The sequence below is a fragment of the Theropithecus gelada genome, chromosome 14 (genome assembly GCF_003255815.1).
Source record: "Theropithecus gelada isolate Dixy chromosome 14, Tgel_1.0, whole genome shotgun sequence".
In the NCBI taxonomy this organism is placed as follows: domain Eukaryota; kingdom Metazoa; phylum Chordata; class Mammalia; order Primates; family Cercopithecidae; genus Theropithecus; species Theropithecus gelada.
In genome coordinates, this window is record NC_037682.1 from 21,532,314 (window position 1) to 21,551,758 (window position 19,445).

Below are 19,445 nucleotides of genomic sequence, written 5' to 3' on the forward strand. Positions count from 1 at the left end.
ACCAAATCTTCCCCCAACGACCAACACTAGGTCACTCTGCTTTGGGGACATCAGTGAAGGCAGCTCTTTCAAAGGGAGAGGGAGAAGGAGTTTCCTGGAGATTGAGGGACTGCTTCAGCTCTCCTGACTTCCACCATAGAGTCCTGTCCACCTCGTCCCAAGCAGAAGACGGTCCCAGGATCCCGGTGTGCTGTGAGCCCAACTGTCCTAAATGCGGGGAGAACAATCTGAACAAAACATTCATTCCATTCTCCTCGGAGTTTGGAAGTTATCACTTTTTTTTAATTTTTCTGCACACTCTCCTGTACGTGCTGTTCCTTTGACTCGTTTCCATGGTGACAAAGAAAGAGGAACGATGGTGCTATCAGAAAGAAGGTACAGGTTGTTTGTTTTCTTTTCACATCCTCAGGAGGGCTGAGGCTCTGGTTAGGAGCAGTCACGACTCCTCCATTCTACATAACTCACAATGGAGACATCTGGACTCTCCTAGTTTTGTTTAATAGGAGAGAGGGAGGGCCCAGGCTGAAGCACAGCTTAAGGAGTTTCTCACGGCTACAGCAAAAGGCAAGAAACAGTTCTTTGGGCGCAAAGCCAAGTTAGACACCTTCCTGGCAAATGGCACATCCACAGTCGGTCTTCTGCAGCCCTGGAACGCGCCAGGTCCACCGTGGCTGCTGGGCCCTCTGGCCACGAGGCAATGGCCAGCTCACCTGCATTGGTCACTTGGCTCCTGGCTCTGAGAGGGAGGGGGGTCTTCAGCCACTTGGGATTTGCCTGCAAGCACCTGCCGGACCCTCTGCATCCCTGGGAAGGGGAAGTGGGGGGCCAGTTGGCACTGATGGCCAGGTGGGTGGGGACAAACAAGCAGAGGCTAGAGTGAAGGCTGCAGTTAGGACTGGGTTGGGAAGGCAGGCTGCTCACCCAGGCAAAGCCGGTGGGCCTGGTCTGAGAAGACAAAGCGAAACCAACCAGGCTCTTTACACTCGAAGGCCTTGCCGAAGGACAGCAGCACCTTGTTGTCCAAAAAGCGGCGCCAGAGCAGCATTTCCTCCTCAAAGGTGGCCTTGGGCAGGTACTAAGAGGGTGGAAGGGGCTCAGGACATAGCTGAGACCCCTCACCAACTGCCCCTCACCTGCTGGAGGGAAGCCTGAAACTCCCTCCCAGCCCGCACCTCCACCGGCATTACCTTTCTCAAGTCAACCCAGATGAAGAAGCCAGCCCCACGACTCAAGAAGGGGATCCCCAACGCCCTGAGCTCTTCCGAGATGTAGGTGTGGGCAGCCTTGAGCCGGGCATGGTTTTCCCGCAGGTACACCTGGTTGATCCAGTCTGTTTGGGTGAAAGAGAGGCCAGAAGATCAATCTTTCATCAACCCTCTACTTGGTCCCGCTAGTCTAAATGCTGTAAAGAAAAAGGCCATAAGCTGCCAGGATGCTGTTGAGTCCCTCCTCTAGCTGGCTGCTGTGGTGGGGAGGTCAAGAAGGGATGGAAATTCAGTGTTCAATGTAAAGTACCTTAAACCTAGATACTCAGCCCTGACAGCTCCAGGTCCCACACTCCCTCAGGAGTCCAGAGCACAAAGTCCCCCAGGATAAAGAATCAAACCCAAGGTTTATCTAGTTCTAAAGTTCCAGAGTGATCCGTTGTAGTCCCACTGACCAAGGTTCAGATCCCAGTGTGGCCAATGACAAGGGTGGGTCCTTGGGCAACTTCACCTCTCTGACCCTCATTGTTTGTACTTTTTGTTGTTGCCATACAGTTCTAAGAATTCTAATATACGTATATGTTTATGTAACCACCACCATAGTCAGGATGCTGAACAGTTCCACCACTCTAAAGAACACCCTGATGCTGTTTATAGTCACACTGGCCCCTTCCCTGCAAGCACAGATCTGTTCTCCATCACTACAGTTTTGCCTTTTCCAGAATGTCATCGAATTGGAATTATATAGTATGTAATCTTTTAAGGCTAGCTGCTTTCATTCAGCACGATTCCTTTGAAACTATCCCATGTTGCCATGGATTTTATTGCACAGTAGTGTTCCATTGAGTGGATGGACCACGGTTTTTGCATCCACACATCTGTGGAAGGACATGTGGGTTGTTTCCAGTTATGGGTGATTATGAATAAAGCAGAGGTTTTTGTGTGACCATCAAGGTCAATATCTAGGAGTAGGATTGCTGAATGACTTGGCAAGTATATGTTTACCTTTATAAGAAACTGCTGAATTTTTTTCCAAAGTGGCTGAACTACTTACACTCCTACCAGCAATGTATGAGACTTCCAGCTGCTCCTTATCTTTGTCAACACTTGATGTTGTCACTATTTTTAAAACTTTTAGCTACTATAGTGAGTGGGGTAGTATCTGGTCCTCATTTTCCTCATCTGTAAAATAATAAGGAAAATATAGGAATTCTTGCTCCCTAGGATTCTAAAGAGAATGAGATGATACAGCAGGTGCATTTGCTAGGCTCAGTAAATGGTGGCATTGACAGGTAACCTTTGCTATTTAAACTCACTATTTGAATCCAGGAATAGAACAGATTCACAGGAAGAGACATACTTCCATTACAACAATTTTTCCTTACAAGCTTCTTCTCTGTTTGTGTTGTTGTTGTTGTTAAAGACATGGTCTTACTCTGTCACCCGAGCGGGAGTGCAGTGGCATGACGAAGGCTCACTGTAGCCTCAACCTCACAGGCTCAAGTGATCCTCCCACCTCAGCCTCCCAAAGTGCTGAAATTACAGGCATGAGCCACCATGCTCGACCCTGCTCTGTTTTTTAAGTGCTCTCAGCTAATCATAATGAATTCACACTAATCAAGTGCCTATTATATGCCAGACACTATTCTAATTGAATTACAAATCACACTAACCTGTTACAGGACAGGTACCATTATGATCCCTGCTTTACAGACGAGGAAACTGAGGCTCATACAGATAAAGAGGTGAAGCAAAGTGCCGCATGGCCAGGAAGTGACCAAATAGGGTATGGACCCAGTCTGGGTCCAGAGCTGGTACTCTCTAACCCAACCCTAAATTCTTCTCATACAAGAAGCATCTATGATTCCTGGCTGTTCCCAGGATGCCTCCAACCCTCCTCCCATTTTCAGGTCACCAGGCCCAGGCAGTCACCACGGTCCCGCAGCAGCTGTGCCATCTGGTACTGGACCAAGCCACTGAGGCCGTGGTAGCGGCAGAGGGAAGCCACGGCAGTGGCCACGTCCTGGTTTTCTGTGTACAGTGTGCCAAAGCGGAGCCCAGACATCCCAAAGTCCTGCAGGAAGAAGTACCCTAGGTGGTGGCCAGCCCTCCATGGAGGAAGCTGCTTCCACCCACCTCGCTGCCCTCCCACCCTCCTGACACCCCCAAGGCCAGCCAGGAACTCACCTTGCTGGTTGCCCACATCACGTGGGTCCTCTGGGGGTCAGGCAGCCTGCAGAGAGCACAGTGTGGGAACAGAGGCAACACAGAACTATGGGAACCCACACGTGTTTGGTTGAACAAATGAAAAGATGGGTGGTTGAATCTAGTTTTGGTTCCAGGACAAGCCCTGGTTTCATCTCTTTGAACCACCCATTCCCATGCATCCTTTAGAGCAGGGGTCAGCAAATGACTGCCTGTGGGCCAAACCTAGCCTGCTGCCTGTTTTTTGTAAATAAAGTTTTATCGGAACACAGCCATGCTCATTCATTTACACAGTGTCTGTGGCAAAGTTGAGTGAGAGAGCATATGGCCTGGAAAGCCTAAAATATTTATCATCTGGCCTTTGCAGGAAAAGTTTGCTGGCCCCTGATCTAGAGCCTAGCTCAAATGTCACTCATCAAAGAGACTTTCCCTAACCACTCCCCCTGGGATGAGGCCAATCAGGTACCCTAAACAGATCCTCTCACAGCTCCCTGGTCTCTCCCTTTTAGCATTCATCCTGGCCATAATCCAATGGCTGGATGTGCATTTAGCTGCTAAAATGTTTTTTTCTGGCTAGAAATTAAAGTTCCACACAGGAAGGGCCTATGTCTTTCCTGTTCACTGTTGTATCTCCAGCACTTAGCACAGCGCCTGCCATGAAATCGATGCTCAATAATTTTTTTTGTTAATGACTAACCAAGGATCATGGACAATCACTTTTTGTCTGTGCCTCACTTTCCTAATCCAAAAAATAGATGGGATTCACAATCCATGCTCCATTCACTCCTCAAGGCTTTGTGAAGATGAGAAGAGAAGGCTAATGGAAAGGACTTGACAGGACTGAAGGTTCTGGACAAACAGCAGGAACTGTTAGAATTCCTGAAGATCAGATTCACAGACGGCACACATGATCTGATCCCTGCTTTCTTTTTTTTTCCCATAGAAACAGAGTCTCTCTATGTTGCCCAGGATGGTCTCAAAACTCCTGGGCTCAAGCAATCCTCCCACCTTGGCCTCCCAAAGTGCTGGGATTACAGGCATGGGCCAGTGTGCCTTGAGGATGATCTGCTCCAAGTGTTCCCAAAGGTATTCTGGCCACAAATGCTTTGCTTACAGTAAACCTAATGAAAAACCCCAAAATGTAAATATCCAGAGGTGTTTGGCACATGCAAGGGGCTCCAGAGGTGCTGAGTGAATGAATGAGTGAGTAAATGAATGAATGAAAGAATAAAACTGGAGCCACTCTGGAGGTAAAGGAAACAGCAAAGAGGCCAATTTCCCATCCACTCAGCCCTAACTTAAGGAATCCTGAGGCCTCTTCTTGGAGTTCTCAGAAATTCCACAGAATAACTTGAAAATCATGAATCTAGCCCAACCCTCCCTGCTTCTCATTAGGAGATCTGAGGACCAGCGGGATCAGCTGGGTGGAAATGGAATTGCTCTGGGCAGGCCATGCCCCGTGGGCTGAGCCAGAAAGTGGTCGGGGCTCCATAGGATAATAGGGGCAGAGGGAGTTAGCTGAGTCGGGGAGCCTCACCTTTCCAGGCTTAGGACACTGCGGTACCCAGCTGACTCCTCAAACACGGACAGCATGTAGACCTCATCCACAATCACATGCAGCTTGTGCCTGGGGTGAGGCAGGGGGTGGGGAGGAGAGACTTAGTGTGTAGGGCAAATGCGTCCCGCAGGGTGGGGAGGCAATACATGAGAAAACCAGAGGGGCCGGGGTCTAGCCCCGGGTTACCAAACTTGTTTTTTCCAGAACACCTTTCTTTGACCTATTTTTCCAACAGAAAGCCATACATATACAGCAGGTGACAGAGGAGCTTTTGAAGCACTGTAGGGGAGAAAGGGAGCCCTCGGGCACCTCCATGGAGGGGCAGGGGCATGCACAAGAGCTCAAGTCAGAGAGACGCAGGTTCAAGTCTGGCTCCACCCCTCACTTGACCACTCGAAGGCTCAGTGAGCTGGGCGTGATAACAGCATCAGTACCTGACAGGTTTGTTGTGAGGATTGTATGAGGCACATAAAGTGCTTAGCATGGTGCCTGGCCCCTAGAGTGTGCGATAATTGATAGCTATTGTTATAAAGAGCCAAAGAGAAAGAGGAATGGCATCCCACAAATCCCTGCTTCCCCACTCTACTGCCAAGGAAGGGCCAAAGCAAGTAGCAGCCCACAGTGGGGTGAAGAGAGTAGAAAAACCTGCACCAAACCCACATTGGAACCCCAGGCTGCCCAGACCCTGTGTCGGGGCCAGTGTGGGGTACCTCACCTCTTGGCAAATACCAGGTACTCCTGCAGCTCTTCCGGGGAGTAGATGTCACCCAGAGGGTTCTGGGGGTTGATGAGGATGAGGCCTTTGACCTTCACACCCTGAAACCATCCGTTAGGGTAGGCGACCCTCAGCTCTTCCCCAAGGCCAGAGCCACACAGTCAAAGGGGGCTGGTCACTGGAAGGCTCCCAGGGAGATTTGATGGGGACATGTTCATAACACAACATGAAGCAAACAAGCGGGACACAGAATTACATCTGCAGCATCAGATAAAGGCAGAGGACAAGGACCAGAGAGAAATGTGTCCACATGCCAGTAGGTTACCTTTGCTGGTAGAATTTTGGGTGGGCCTTTTGCAGTTTCAAAATTCCTACAGTGAGCATGTATAGCTTTCATGACCGAAGTAAAAAAATTAAGTAGATTTTTGAAAAGTAGGCGGGAAAGGAATCACTGGAATACTGGTCTCTGCTCTTCTTTGGGAGTCCTCAGGTCCCCTCAAAGTGAGCAAGATTGCCCCCTCAAATGACCAGGGAGACTCGTTAAACCACAGACTCCTACACTCCACACTTGACCCACTGAACCAGAATCAGATGGATCAGCGATGGGGGTATCCTTAGTGATGTTCCCTGGTTGATTCTCTGTGAACTGAGGTCTAAGAGTCTGTTTTGAAAGGGAAGACCCTCCCTGGGCAGGGTTCTGCCTGACTCCCAGAATAATTCTGTGCTACCACCCTACCTGTCTGTCCTCATCACTGGGTACCAACCCTACTCCTGGGAGGAGATCAGCCACAAGAAGAGGGGTCCAGGCCCTGCTCAGACCCACCCACTCCCAGCCTCGGGTTTGATTTGATCCCCAGACCTCAGAGTGAGCTTCTCGCAGGGCCATCTCCAGCTTCTCCACTGTGAGCTGGAAGGGGCGTGTGTCTAGCCCAGTGACCTGGAAAAAGACCCATCAGAGCCACCAGCCACATTCAGTGACCACTGCCCCCCAAAACACACATGAACTCTCAGGCCTCTCCTCCCCTGTAAACCCCAGCCTCCTCAGAAGAGTCTCTGGAAAAGCAGGTGGGAGCCCCCGCCTCTTACTGCCATCCACCCCCACCCCACCACTTCAGGGACCCCCTCATCACTCTCGGGTGCTATACTTAGGTCTGCCCTGCTCTGTTCCCACCTCGTTGTTTCTGGGTCTGGCTCTTGGCTTCTACATCATCCCCAGGGATCTCAGAGACTAGAACTTTGGAACCACTGGGGATCCCAGGCACAGGCAGCCATGTGGCAACAGAAGGCTCCATTCCCTACTCATCACAACCCCAGAGCCCTCAGCATTGCGACCCTCAAATTCAGACTCAGGAAACTCTTGACCACAGGCACGCCCTGGTTCTACTTGGGAAGCCAAGACTCTTACCTCACTGTCCAAGTAGACACAGGCCAGTTGGACATTGCCGTAGAGACACACGTGCTGTGTGATGGCGCCATAGTAAGGAGTGGGGATCAGGAAAGCCTCTGGGGGCAGGAGTGGGCGAGGGCCTGTCACTTTCTGGCCAGAACACCCCAGACCCTCTGTCCACTGTCCCTACTCCCTCTCCAAGCCTTTAACTTCCTTGGGGACCATTTGGGGCATGCTTGCACTCTCAACTCCCAAAACACTTTAGAAAGCTTGGATCCACTGAGATCAGCCCCTGATACGGTTTGGCTGTGTCCCCACCCAAATCTTATCTTGAATTATAGCTCCCATAATTTCCATGTGTCATGGGAGGGACCTGGAGGGAAGTAATTGAATCATGGGGGCAGGTCTTTCCTGTGCTGCTCTGGTGATAGGGAATTAAGTCCCACAAGATCTGATGGTTTTATAGAGGGGAGTTCCCCTACACAACCTCTCTTGCCTGCCACCATGTAAGATGTGACTTTGCTCCTCATTCGCCTTCCACCATGATTGTGAGGCCTTCCCAGCCATGTGGAACTGTGAATCCATTAAACCTCTTTCCTTTACAAATTACCCAGTCTTGGGTATGTCTTTATTAGCAGCATGAGAACAGACTAATACAGCCCCCTTTCTAATTATTAACAGCTAACATTTGCTAAGCACTTACTATGTGATGGCAAATGCACTGAACATTTGTTTCTATTTTATCTCATTTGCTCCTGACAATTGGTCTCCGAAGTAGGTACTATTTATTATATCCTAACTTTATAGATGGGGAAACTGAAGCTTAGAAGGTTCCTGTTCTTGATTGTTCTGGAATGGGCAGGAAATTGCCTATCATATCCTTACAGTGAATCTCTCTTTGATGGTTCAAATCCTGGTTACTGCCTCTCTTTGTGTGACTCTGACAAGTTAACCTCCTGTGCCTTAGTCTCCTCATCTGTAAAATGGGGATCATCATAGAACCAACCTCATTGAAGCATTGTGAGGATTAAACAAAATACTCTGCATAAAGCCTTAGGCCAGTCCCTGGAACACAATTCATTAAATGTTACTAATAATCTCATTATAAAGTAAGTTACCATGAATGGGTCTCTTTTCCTTGCAACCAGTAACCCCTGACCATAACTGATTCTTAAAACAATCTGCTCTTGCAGCAGGCACTGCTGGCTGGCTGCCCATTCAACAGCCATTTCAATTTCCTTTCGTGCTAAGACAGTACCAGTTTTTTCAGGCATGACCAACAACATGTCTAAGGAAGGTTGGCCTTCCCCTAGCCCTGGGGGACAAACCACGTCTGGTTTCAGGCAACCCTTTGCCAGGGACCATTCTGGAGATAGGTTTATGAGTCAATTCTGGTCAGGAAGATAGAAGGGGGCCTCTTCTGGGAAACAGCTCCCTATCCCCATCTCTCCTGATAAAAAAGAGACAGGCACGGCACAACCACATCCCTTTCTTCCTGCTTTAAGACACACTGTCACGTGAGGATACGACAGCCCCCTTATGAGCATGAAGCAGCCAAGGTCATGGCAAAGAGACAGCCCAGGACCCTAACATCACACTAACCTCCCCTGGAACTGCTGACCCATGGGTGCTTTGTCAAGCCACTTATTCATGCCCCCTGCAGTCTAGTATATTCTAGTGTGCCTGAAAGCATATTATTGCAGCCCTTGAGGCCAGGCAACGGGGGGCCCTGCAGGCACAATGTGGCTCACAGTGCAGGGCAGGCCACAGAGATCACTTACCCCCGGCCTCACACAGCACCGTGGCCAGAGCAGAGAAGAGCGAGGCACCACCATTCAGGACAACCACCTAAGGGTGACATATCCAAGGGATGAAGATGAACCAGTTCCAGGAGTGGGCGGGGACCCGCAGCCTCCCAGGACAGCACAGAGGGGGCGTCAGGCCCTGCCTTGGTGCCACCTGGGGCTCTGTCACAACAAAGCCACTAGACTAACAGCCAAGCTCATCTGTGTGGACCCTGCTCCAGATCATCTGAGCCAGGAAGAGGGGGCTGGTCACTAAGAGGGTCTTGCCTGAGGGTGTGGAGGCAGAAGGCCCACAGAACAACATGGGGTGGAAATTATACCCAAACTCTAAACATCGAGGAGGGAGAAGGTATTCCTAATTCTACTTTGAAACAAATCAAAACTATGTGAAGGGCAGATCTCAATCCCAGCTTACCCTCAGGCCAGCCAAGAGGTGGGGAATGGAAGCCAGGCTTAGTGGCTCACACCTGTAATCCCAGTACTTTGGGAGGCTGAGGCGGGCAGATTACTTGAGGTCAGTAGTTTGAGAGTAGTCTGACCAACATAGTAAAACCCCATCTCTACTAAAAATACAAAAATTAGCCAGGCATGGTGGTGCACGCCTGTAATCCCAGCTACTCGGGAGGCTGAGGCAGAAGAATCACGGAAACACAAGAGGCAGAGGTTGCAGTGAGCCAAGATTGCACCACTACATTCCAGTCTGGGAGACTGAACAAGAGTCTGTCTGGAAAAAGGAAGGAAGGAAGGAAGAAAGGAAGGAAGGAAGGGATGGAGGGAGGGAGGGAGGGAGGGAAAAGATGGAGAGGGGAGGCAAGAGAACAGGAAGGAGCAGTGGAGGGGGCTACTCACATTCTCTGGTCTGAGTGGCGCTGGGCTCTTGCAGTAGAAAGACAGGAACTTGGCCACTTCCTCCCGGAGGCTGAAGATAAGACAAACAGGCAGTGCTTGCCAGATGGTCCCCAACCCACGGTGCATCCCGAAGCTCCTCTGGTGAATCCTCAGGCAGCTGCCATCACTCTTCCCTAATTTCCCACGGTGGGTGTGTGGGTGCCTCTGTCTCCACTCCTCAGCACCCACCTTCTCCTCCCCACTACCCACATGCATTGCAGTGGACACCCCACCGCACCTAATCAGGAGATTTCAGGGATTATCAAAAGTAACACTCTCAATGGAGATCTAGCTAATTACACGAATAAACATTATTACTACAACAATAACTATTAGCACCATTATTGTTGCTCATATATTTTAAGCATTTACCTTATACAAATGTTATTTAGAAGACTTTTACTTACTCTTCATAATAATCCTATGATGTGGTTACTACTATCATTATTATTATTATTCCCATTGTACAGTCAAAGAAACAAAAACTGAGATTTAAAGGAATTAAGTCACTTGCTGGTAAGAGGCACAGTCCACACTCAAGCCCAGTGGTCTGACTCCAGGGCCCATCATCCTAATGACTACATTAGAAGAACACATGCTTTGCAATCAGTCTTGGGATCAGGTCCTGCTCAGCTGCTGAGCCCTTAGAACAGTGTTCCCAAGCAAGTGTTCAATAAGCACAAGCTACTATTAGTGTTACTTACCACCTCCCCTTTTAGCATTAGGAAAAGGCCCCAGCCAGCTCCCCCAACAGCAATTATGGTTTCTCCAAAGCTACCAACAAAGCAGGGACAAAGACTCCTCGCCTGAAGGCCCTCCCCATGCTACAGAGCCAGCTTCCCAGAAACCAGACTACAGACCCCTGTGCTGAGGTGGGACTGGCAGGAGACCCCAGGTCACCAGGTCTCCAGAACTAGGCCCTCAGCCTACTGCAGGCTTTCTCAGCCTCCCACTACTGACGTTCGGGGCCGGGTCATTCTTCGTGGTGGCGGCTGTCCTGTGCATTGTAGGAACTTTAGCAGCAACCCTGACCTCTACACACCAAATGTCAGGAGCACCTGACTTCCCAGTTGTAACAACCAAAAATGTCTCCAGACATTGCCACACATCCCCAGGGGGCCAAACTCACCCTATGGCAACTACTTACAACAGATGTCCCCTCCAGTCAGCATACTGCAGCAGGGACGGCTCCACTCTCTGCATGTCGCTCTGACTCAGCTGGGGACAGACAGGGAAGAGCGGGGCTGAGGGCCGGCACTGCCGCCTGCATCCACGGCACAGGGCAGGTAAAGCTGAATGCTTGTTCTGCTCATCAGAGAAACCGTGAGAGGCGCAGACAGTGACAGCTTTCTCATACCCATGTTCCAGGAGAGGAAACTGAGGTCCAAAAAAATGAGGTCACTCAGCCAAGGTCACAGAGCTGGCAAGTGGCAGAGCTGAGACAAAAACCCCAAATTTTTGACTCCTAGTCTGGCACTCTTTATACAACACTGCCACCTAAAAAATTGGAGGGGTGGGTTTGCAGAAGCAGTAACCGGAGACCACACTGATCAGCATCTCCATGGGGCAACAGAAGACACTGAGAGCTAGAACCTCAGTCTTGGCTCCAACTTCTACAGGGACTTAGGCCACTATCTTCCTGTAAGCTCAGCTTGACCTCACACTTTGGAAGACACAGCAGTTTCTAGACCACCTACTCCATGACCAGGTGCTAGGTTAGAAACTCCTACTATTGTAGGCACTTTGTCAAAGAAGGGCCAATGCAGGGGCCTTGCGCACTGGGGCCAAAAGGAAGAAAGGGAATCAGCCACTTCTGCATAACTGGGTCCAGCCTTCGCCCTCTCTCCCTTCCTCCCTTAGAGCCACAGTGTCCAATATGGTAGCCACTGGCCACATGAGGCAAATGAGCATTTGAAATGTGGTTCAACTGAATTAAGACACACTGGATTTTGAAAAGTTGGTAGGAAAAAAGTATGTAAAATATTTCATTAATAATTTTTATACTGATGACATGCTGAAATGGTCATATTTTGAATATATTGGGCTAAATAAAATATATTATTAAAATTAATGTTTACCTGGAATCTTTTTTATTTTTTTAACAGAAAATTTAAATTGCTATATGTGGCTCACCTTTTATTTCAGTGTTTAGCTGCCTGAGAAGAAGGAGCTGGCTTTAGGTAAAACAGGCCTTTAAAATCTATTCCCTGGCCGGGCACAGTGGCTCACACCTGTAATCCCAGCACTTTGGAAGGCTGAGGCAGGGAAATCACGAAGTCAGGAGTTCGAGACCAGCCTGGCCAAAATGATTAAACCCTGTCTCTACCAAAAATACAAAAATTAGCCGAGCGTGGTGGTGTGTGCCTGTAATCCCAGCTACTTAGGAGGCTGTGGTAGGAGAATTGCTTGAATCCGGGAGGAGGGGGTTGTAGTGAGCTGAGATCATGCCACTACACTCCTGCCTGGGCAACAGAGCGAGACTCCATCTCAAATAAATAAATTAATTAAATATATTCCCTATAAGCCCTTCCCCCTGGGGTTCAGATTTCTCACCTTTGGAAATACGTTCCTTTGGGTTACGCATTGCTGTCTCTACAAACCCAAACTCTGCCACTGCCACCTTGGGAGACACATTTATTAGACATTGCCAGTGGTTGCTAAGATGGCTCACCCCAGCTCAAGAAATGGGATTATAAAATTTCAGAAATGTTTCAAGCTGTGTTAAAACAGCCACTTTAAAAAAGCAAATTAATATAAACGGACAATGAAATAAATTATCTTACAAACAAAGGTGATAAGCACTCAAACATCATCGCTTCCTGATTTGCTAGTACCTTTTACTATCTATGCTTTTGAGGTCAGTTCTGTCTACGTGTCTGTATGGTGAAAATATTACCTAAGTGTGCCCGTGCACCTCTCTTCCAACTCTGCCTGCAGTGATATCACAAGAGGAGGTTGAAATTGGCCATGGTGGGAGTATTTACACTATGGAAATTGGCAAAGCTACACATCAGGGGTTTATTTTTGTCCCCCTGAAGAGCTACTCGCTAAATATCTACACCACAAAGCACTGAGTGTTTCCCTCTGAGATCAGGGGACCCAACACAGCAGGAGGGACTGAGTGAAATAAGAGTCTGCAGAGATGAAGAAATAGGACTAGAGGGGGAAAGTAACTCACTTAAGAACACGCAGAAAACTGTCCCAAGGTAGGCCTGGAACCTGGGTCTCTTGATTCCCAGGCCAGGGCCACTGAGCCAAGCAGCAGGCTCCTGTTGGGAAAGCGTCCCAGGGAAGACAGCTCCTCGGAGCTAGTGATGCCCCCCAGAGGTGCCCTAGGACTTACCCGCCAGGACAGCAGGTCAAAGCAGAGTTTGTTCTCACTGACACCCAAGTTGATGATGCCCTGGAGGTACAGAGGCAGGGTTAGCATGGCAGGGGGTGCCAGTGAAAGGCCCCAGGAGCCCATGGAGGCAGCAAAGCAAAATGGGAGCTCTCTACAACCCCACCCTTTCAACCACCGCTCCTTGCCTTTGCTCAAGGTGTGCCTTCTGATCAGCTGCCTGATCCCATCTTCCCATTTCTAAAGCTCTGTCCAAATGCCATGTCCTCCAGGAAGTCCCCCCTATAATGCCACCTGGAAGGGATCTTTTCTTCTGCATCCCACAGCTCTTGATCTGTCCCCTTTAGAGCACTGGTCAGTTTCCACCCCAGGTCACAGAGACTGACATACACACCATATCTCCCGTACTGAGGGTAAGCTCCCTGAAGGACAGATGTGTGCTGAGGACACAGCCGTGTCTCTCGAGGGGCTTAGTGGGACTCAATACACATTTACAGAATGAAAGAAGAGAGAGGGTATATTGGCAGTCTGGCAGGAACAGAAGCAAAGGTGGGTGTAGATCAAGAAGAGGTTCCTTTGCCAGTGCAAATACTCCCCCAGGAGACCCTGCAACATTACACAATACCTTGATCCCCACTCTGTAGGCATTTATTGTCACAGGAGAGGCTGACAGGCATAACCCGAGCTCTCCCTTACAGAGCCCCACGGAGACTCGGTGCAGCCTCACAGCTAACTGCTGACCCCTGAGTTACTGCAGGGGAAGTGAAGGAAGGAAGATGAAAAAGTAAAACCTGAATGAGCTCAGACTATGACAGAATGAAAGGCAGTGCTCCTTCATGCCCTGGGAAGCAAGCTGGGAAGCTCCTCCAAACAGAGCCAATCTATTCACACATCCTGGCAGCTCCAACTTCAAAACACATGCACAGTCCAACCATGTCTCACCCTCCACCGCTGGGACCCTGGTATGAGCCACCATCATTTCTCATCTATATTATTACAACAGCTTCCCTCCTCTCTCTGTGCATTCTCTTACCTGCCAAGTCAAATCTCCATACAGCAGTCCAAGTCATCTTTCCAAACCCCAAATCAGACCACACTGCTCCTCCTTTGAATACCTCTTATTCCACTTTGTCCAAAATCAGAAGGCTCACCAGGTCTTCTGGGGCCCTACAGGATCTAGGACCTCCACCACCCCATCACCTTTCTGACCCCATCACCTGCCCATCTTGGTTTTGGCTTTATTCCAGCTCCAGTGGCCCCTCTGCTGTCCCTTGAACTCGTCAAGCATGACCCAAGCCTGGAGCCTTTGCACTGGCTCTTCCCTCTACTGGGAATGCTCTTCCCTAGATAACTGCATGGCTCACTCCCTGTGGCAGGCAGCCTCTAAGGTCCCAGCCTCCTGGCATTCACACCCCTTGAGTGTGGGCTGGGCCTAGCAATGTGCTTCTAATGAACAGAATAGGCAGATGGGGTGGGATGTCACTTCTGAAGTTAGGTTATAAAGAGTCTAAGGCTTCCATCTTGGGCACCCATGACCTCTCATTCTCTCTTGAATCACTTGCCCTGAGAGAATCCAGTTACCATGTCATGAGGCAGTTCTGTGAAGCAGCCCACATGGAGAAGAACTGAAGCCTGCCAATAAGCATGAGAGTGTCATTGGAAGTAGAGCCTCCCATCCAATCCCCTGGCCCCAAGTCAACCTTTCAGATGAGACCACAGCCCCAGCTTTACGGCACCTTCACAGAAGATCTTGTGGCTGGGTGCGGTGGCTTGGCCAGGCGCAGTGGCTCATGCCTGTAATCCCAGCACTTTGGGAGGTTGAGGCAGGCAGATCACCTGAGGTCAAGAGTTCGTGGCCAGCCTGGCCAACACGGCAAAACCCCATCTCTACTAAAAATACAAAAATTAGACGGGCACAGTGGCACACGCCTATAATCCCAGCTACTCGGGAGGCTGAGGCAGAATCCCTTGAACCCGGGAGACAGAGGTTGTGGTGAACCGAGATCATGCCACTGCACTCCAGCCTGGGTGACACAGCAACACTCCATCACAAAAAAAAAAAAAAAAGATCTTGAGCCTGAGGCATCCACCAGGATTCTGAACCCCAGAAATTATGCACTGTTGTTTTAACTTGCTAGATTTGAGGTCATGTGTTATGCAACAATAGATAACTAATACAATCCCTCACTTTTTCCAGGTATCTGCTCAAATGTTCACCTTATTAAAATAGCCTTCTGTGACCTCCTTCTACTTAATAGCAACATCCCCAGCCCACCCATCATTCTCTGTCTTCTTTACCCTGGTTTATGTTTCTCTATAGTATTTACCACCATATAGTATATATATTTTTTCTCTGTCCATTCACTGTCTGTCTCCCTAACTAGAATATGAGCTCTATGAGGATCAGAACTTTGTTTCTGTTCACATCTATATGGTAGATGCTCAACAAATAAGGATTATTAAAGGGTTACCGTAACAGCTTTCTGACTCCTGAAGGCATTATGAGAATAACTTACATTGGGGACAGAAAATATTAATAATAGCAGCTATCATTTATTGAGTAGCACTGTGCTAAAAACTTCATATACTTGCTCTCATTTAATCTTGACTCTTCTACACAGCAGGTATTATTATCCCATTTTATTTTATTTTTGTTTGTTTCCGGTTTTTTTTTTTTTTTTTGAGACGGAGTCTCGCTCTGTCGCCCAGGCTGGAGTGCAGTGGCCGGATCTCAGCTCACTGCAAGCTCCGCCTCCCGGGTCCATGCCATTCTCCTGCCTCAGCCTCCCGAGTAGCTGGGACTACAGGCACCCGCCACTTCGCCCGGCTAGTTTTTTGTATTTTTTAGTAGAGACGGGGTTTCACTGGGTTAGCCAGGATGGTCTCGATCTCCTGACCTCATGATCTGCCCGTCTCGGCCTCCCAAAGTGCTGGGATTACAGGCGTGAGCCACCACGCCCGGCCTGTTTCCTGTTATTTTGAGACAGGGTCTCACTCCGTTGCCCAGGCTAGAATGCAGTGGCGTGATCTTGGCTCACTATAGCGTTGACCTCCAGGTTCAAGCAATCCTTCCACCTCAGCCTCCCCAGTAGCTGGGACCACAGGTGCACACCACCACACCCTGCTAATTTTTTTATTTTTATTTTTTTGTGGTGATGGGGTCTTGCTATGTGGCCCAGGCTGCTCTCAAACTCCTGGCCTCAAGTGTTCCCTCTGCCTCAGCCTCCCAAAGTGCTGGGATTACAGGCGTGAACCACCATGCCTGGTGTCATTATTTCATTTTAGAGATAATTTAAGATTCAAGGAAGTGAAGTAACTAGCTCAGCAATAAACAACCTATAAGTAAAACAGTTGCGACCTGAACCTTAGTTCTGCCCTAGCTCTAAAGTTGGACAGTTGACAGGTCATGGGTCAGAATCCATAGAAGAACATCGTGTGGCTCTTGAATTACTCCCTCACAAATCAAGGTCCCCTGTATTCCAAATGGACCATTTCCTGATCCAGGCAGTACACTGGAGCCTCTCTAAGCTACATCAGAAACCCTCTTGGAGGTCAGAGGACCGTAACTCCAACCTCACAAGAGCAGGCTGGATGCTGTCTTATTGGTCAAGGTAGGGTACCCCACCCTGCAGTTCCCTCTCGGGTGCCAGTGGGAGGGGAGCTTCACTCACACTGGGGTTCTTGTTCTCATCATACTCATCCATGTGGTAGGTCCTGTAGCCCTCCTCAGCGGAATCCCAGAACCATTTAATCATTCTTCCTCTAGAGGACAGGTAGGAGGTATCAGGGGAGAGCATGGCAGAATCACCCACTCCAGGGAGCTCTGGCAGCTTCTGGTCCAGTTTTCTGGAGCATTCTCCTTCCCGATCATCCCCATGGCTACTGCCCAGGTCCTGCATGCAGGCGGGGCCCAGACAGGTGGTGGGAGCACTGAAGTCCTTTTGAGGAAGTGCGAACATCTGCAAAAAGACAAAATTCACAGGCCTGCTCAAGGGATTTCCACAGCACCAAGCATCAGAAAGGAGTTGGAGTCATGGGAGTTCCCTTTCTCTTATTCCCTTCCTTTAGGTTTATGCAAAAACCTCCCTTCCTTTAGGTTTATGCACTCATCACTTCCTGTGTCCCTTAGTTGTAACCATATGTGCAATCACTTCAACAAGAAAAATCTGTTAAGGACCTAGTATGTGCCAGGGACTACACTTGCCATATTTATATGACTTTAATGTATTGCTGCTTTAGCGTGTTCTACTTCTGCATAAGTTTTTCACTCTGCAGCCTAACGGGTCATCAACATTCTTCTTCCATCCTTGCTCACCTCAATTACCAAATGCCAGGTTAAAATTTCTTGAGTTAAAGCAGAGCATCGCCTGGGAGTCCTGGGGGTCTTGTGGTGTAAAGGGTAGGATGAGATCATGTGGTAGTCTGAGGCGGATAGTGGGTGGGAACCGAGGGGAGGGAGGAATGGGGGTCTCCATAAGTGCAGGCACCCCAGGCAGAGCTGCAGTGACTGCCTCTTCAGTCCTTAAGAAAAGAGGTGTGGACACCAAGGAGAGGGTGGTCTACTCCTGCCCGCGGGCGTGAACTCCTTCACTTCTCTAAGCCAGTTTAGTTTCCTCATCTGCACAGTGGATATAACAGTAATCACCTCGGTTTGGCCGTGAAGATACAAATATATGGGTTAGTGACAATAAAGTACTTAGAACTAATCCTGGCTGATGACAAAAGTTCAATAAAATATGAGTCATTAGAGCATAAATAACTCCTTGCCAATTTTCCAGTCCTGATGCACAACACAAGCTCTGATACACCGGGTGCACCAGAAACTCAGGGGGTACCCGCAGTTAAATTTTCCTCTGCAAAGTCTTCTCAAGGGGACTCTAAATCGGCGGGGCTCCCCCGAGTGCGCTCACCTCCGCCTCTCCCGACAGCCCAGGTCTGAGGAAGTGCAGCACCGTGGGCGGAAGCCGGGGTGGGAGCAAAGCCTGGGATCTGGGAGCGGCGGGGTTCGAGCCTCCAGGCGTCCAGTGGGACGGCGGCGAATCCACAGCCAAACACACCCGCGCCCGATTAGGCAGGCCTTGGAATCCCGCAAGTGGGGCGGCTACCGCGCACGAAGAACCGAAACGGCCTTCTACAGGGCGGAGGATGTCTCGCGAGAGACGACTCCAGGTTTCCAGGCGAAGGAAGTGCGATCGGTGCCAAGGGATTCGAGATGGAAGGGCAGAGGCGTTTGCAAAGTGCACACAGGGAGGCCTGAACGGCTTCCTCCTCTGCAAAGTAGGGGATCCCACCTACTTGGCGGAGCTGGAGGAGCTGGCACTCTGCAGGCGCGCATCACGTGTCGGTTTCCTCCGCCGGTAAACGCCCTCCGTCTGGCTCATTACGCGCGGGTGAGGACAGCGCCGCCCTGCGCTCGGACTAGGAAACTGAGGGCCGTCTGCCCCGGGCCGGGCTTCCTGGCCTGCTCAGGGCGCAGTTTGTTCCCTCGCCGCTCAGGCCGGGTGCCGTCTCGGCGGGGCCTACGCTTTAAGGGTCACACACGAGGTCTGACCGCGGGACCGGGAACCCCTTTCAGCGAGGAAGGGGCGGAGCGCCGGTTCCCACCTCCACTCTGGGTGGCCTGCGCGTGCGGGGCCGCCGCCGGGCCGGGTGGGGTCAGTCACGGCCCTCTGCCACCTGGCCTTGGTTCTCCAGTTTTCAAAGGAGGTTAGAGCCACAGAAATTTCTTGGCCAAAGTATGCTTGGCTGCAGCCCACACAAAGGGCTTTTTAGATTCGGGTGTGAGCATCCTTGTGGCCTTTCATCGCAGCTTGTCATTTCTGCCCCTTTTATTTGTAGGGGATTTTCTTTAGCCCTCATAGGTTCTTAGTTGGCGGAGACTCCTGTTACAAAAGACAAATTAACAAGAGAAAAACAAACACAGATTTACTGACATGTATATTTCATTTATACATGAGAAACACGAAGGGAATGAGTCGTTCTGGAAGAGGTGACTTTGAATTCCATTTTTTATAGCATCTTCAACAAAGAACCGTAATTTTTTTAAGTTACAAGACAAAGAAATAGGACTTTGAGTCCAGGAGGCAACGTGTGAGAAGGCAAAAAAAAAAAAAAAAAACCGAAAAAAAAAAAAAAAAAAGGCCAGTTAGTCAAGCTTGTTAATGTAAATTCCTCTGATACCATCTCCAGGCCGTAGGGGTCTAAAGTAGTCTTTGTTCTCCCAGGTAGACAGAGGGACAGGATACCTTTTGTCTTTGTAAACCTGTGTCCTACTTTTAGGCAAAAAGGGCCAGGGAAGAGAGCTTTCCTGAATCTGCTGCTGCTTGTCTTTAGCACAGTCCT

General features: G+C 49.6%; 1 protein-coding gene across 3 annotated transcripts; it reads right to left on the reverse strand.

The window, feature by feature from the left end:
- Positions 1 to 257: 257 nt before the first annotated feature.
- Positions 258 to 18,531, reverse strand: ACCS (1-aminocyclopropane-1-carboxylate synthase homolog (inactive)). 3 transcript variants are annotated; one of them, XM_025356382.1, is made up of 15 exons: positions 18,399 to 18,531; positions 16,775 to 17,062; positions 13,107 to 13,166; positions 10,911 to 10,981; positions 9,725 to 9,794; positions 8,852 to 8,918; positions 7,089 to 7,186; positions 6,543 to 6,620; positions 5,684 to 5,784; positions 4,948 to 5,037; positions 3,393 to 3,438; positions 3,138 to 3,279; positions 1,188 to 1,330; positions 922 to 1,075; positions 258 to 804 (listed from the first exon to the last, which is right to left on the reverse strand). In XM_025356382.1, the coding sequence occupies exons 2-15, from the start codon at positions 17,060 to 17,062 to the stop codon at positions 707 to 709; spliced, it is 1,506 nt and encodes a 501-aa protein (XP_025212167.1). In that variant the 5' UTR covers positions 18,399 to 18,531; the 3' UTR covers positions 258 to 706. The 3 variants fall into 3 exon arrangements, with proteins under 3 accessions (XP_025212167.1, XP_025212166.1, XP_025212165.1); XM_025356381.1 differs by having other exon boundaries at positions 18,014 to 18,451; XM_025356380.1 differs by lacking the exon at positions 18,399 to 18,531 and adding an exon at positions 17,419 to 17,580.
- Between the last annotated feature and the right edge of the window lie 914 nt (positions 18,532 to 19,445).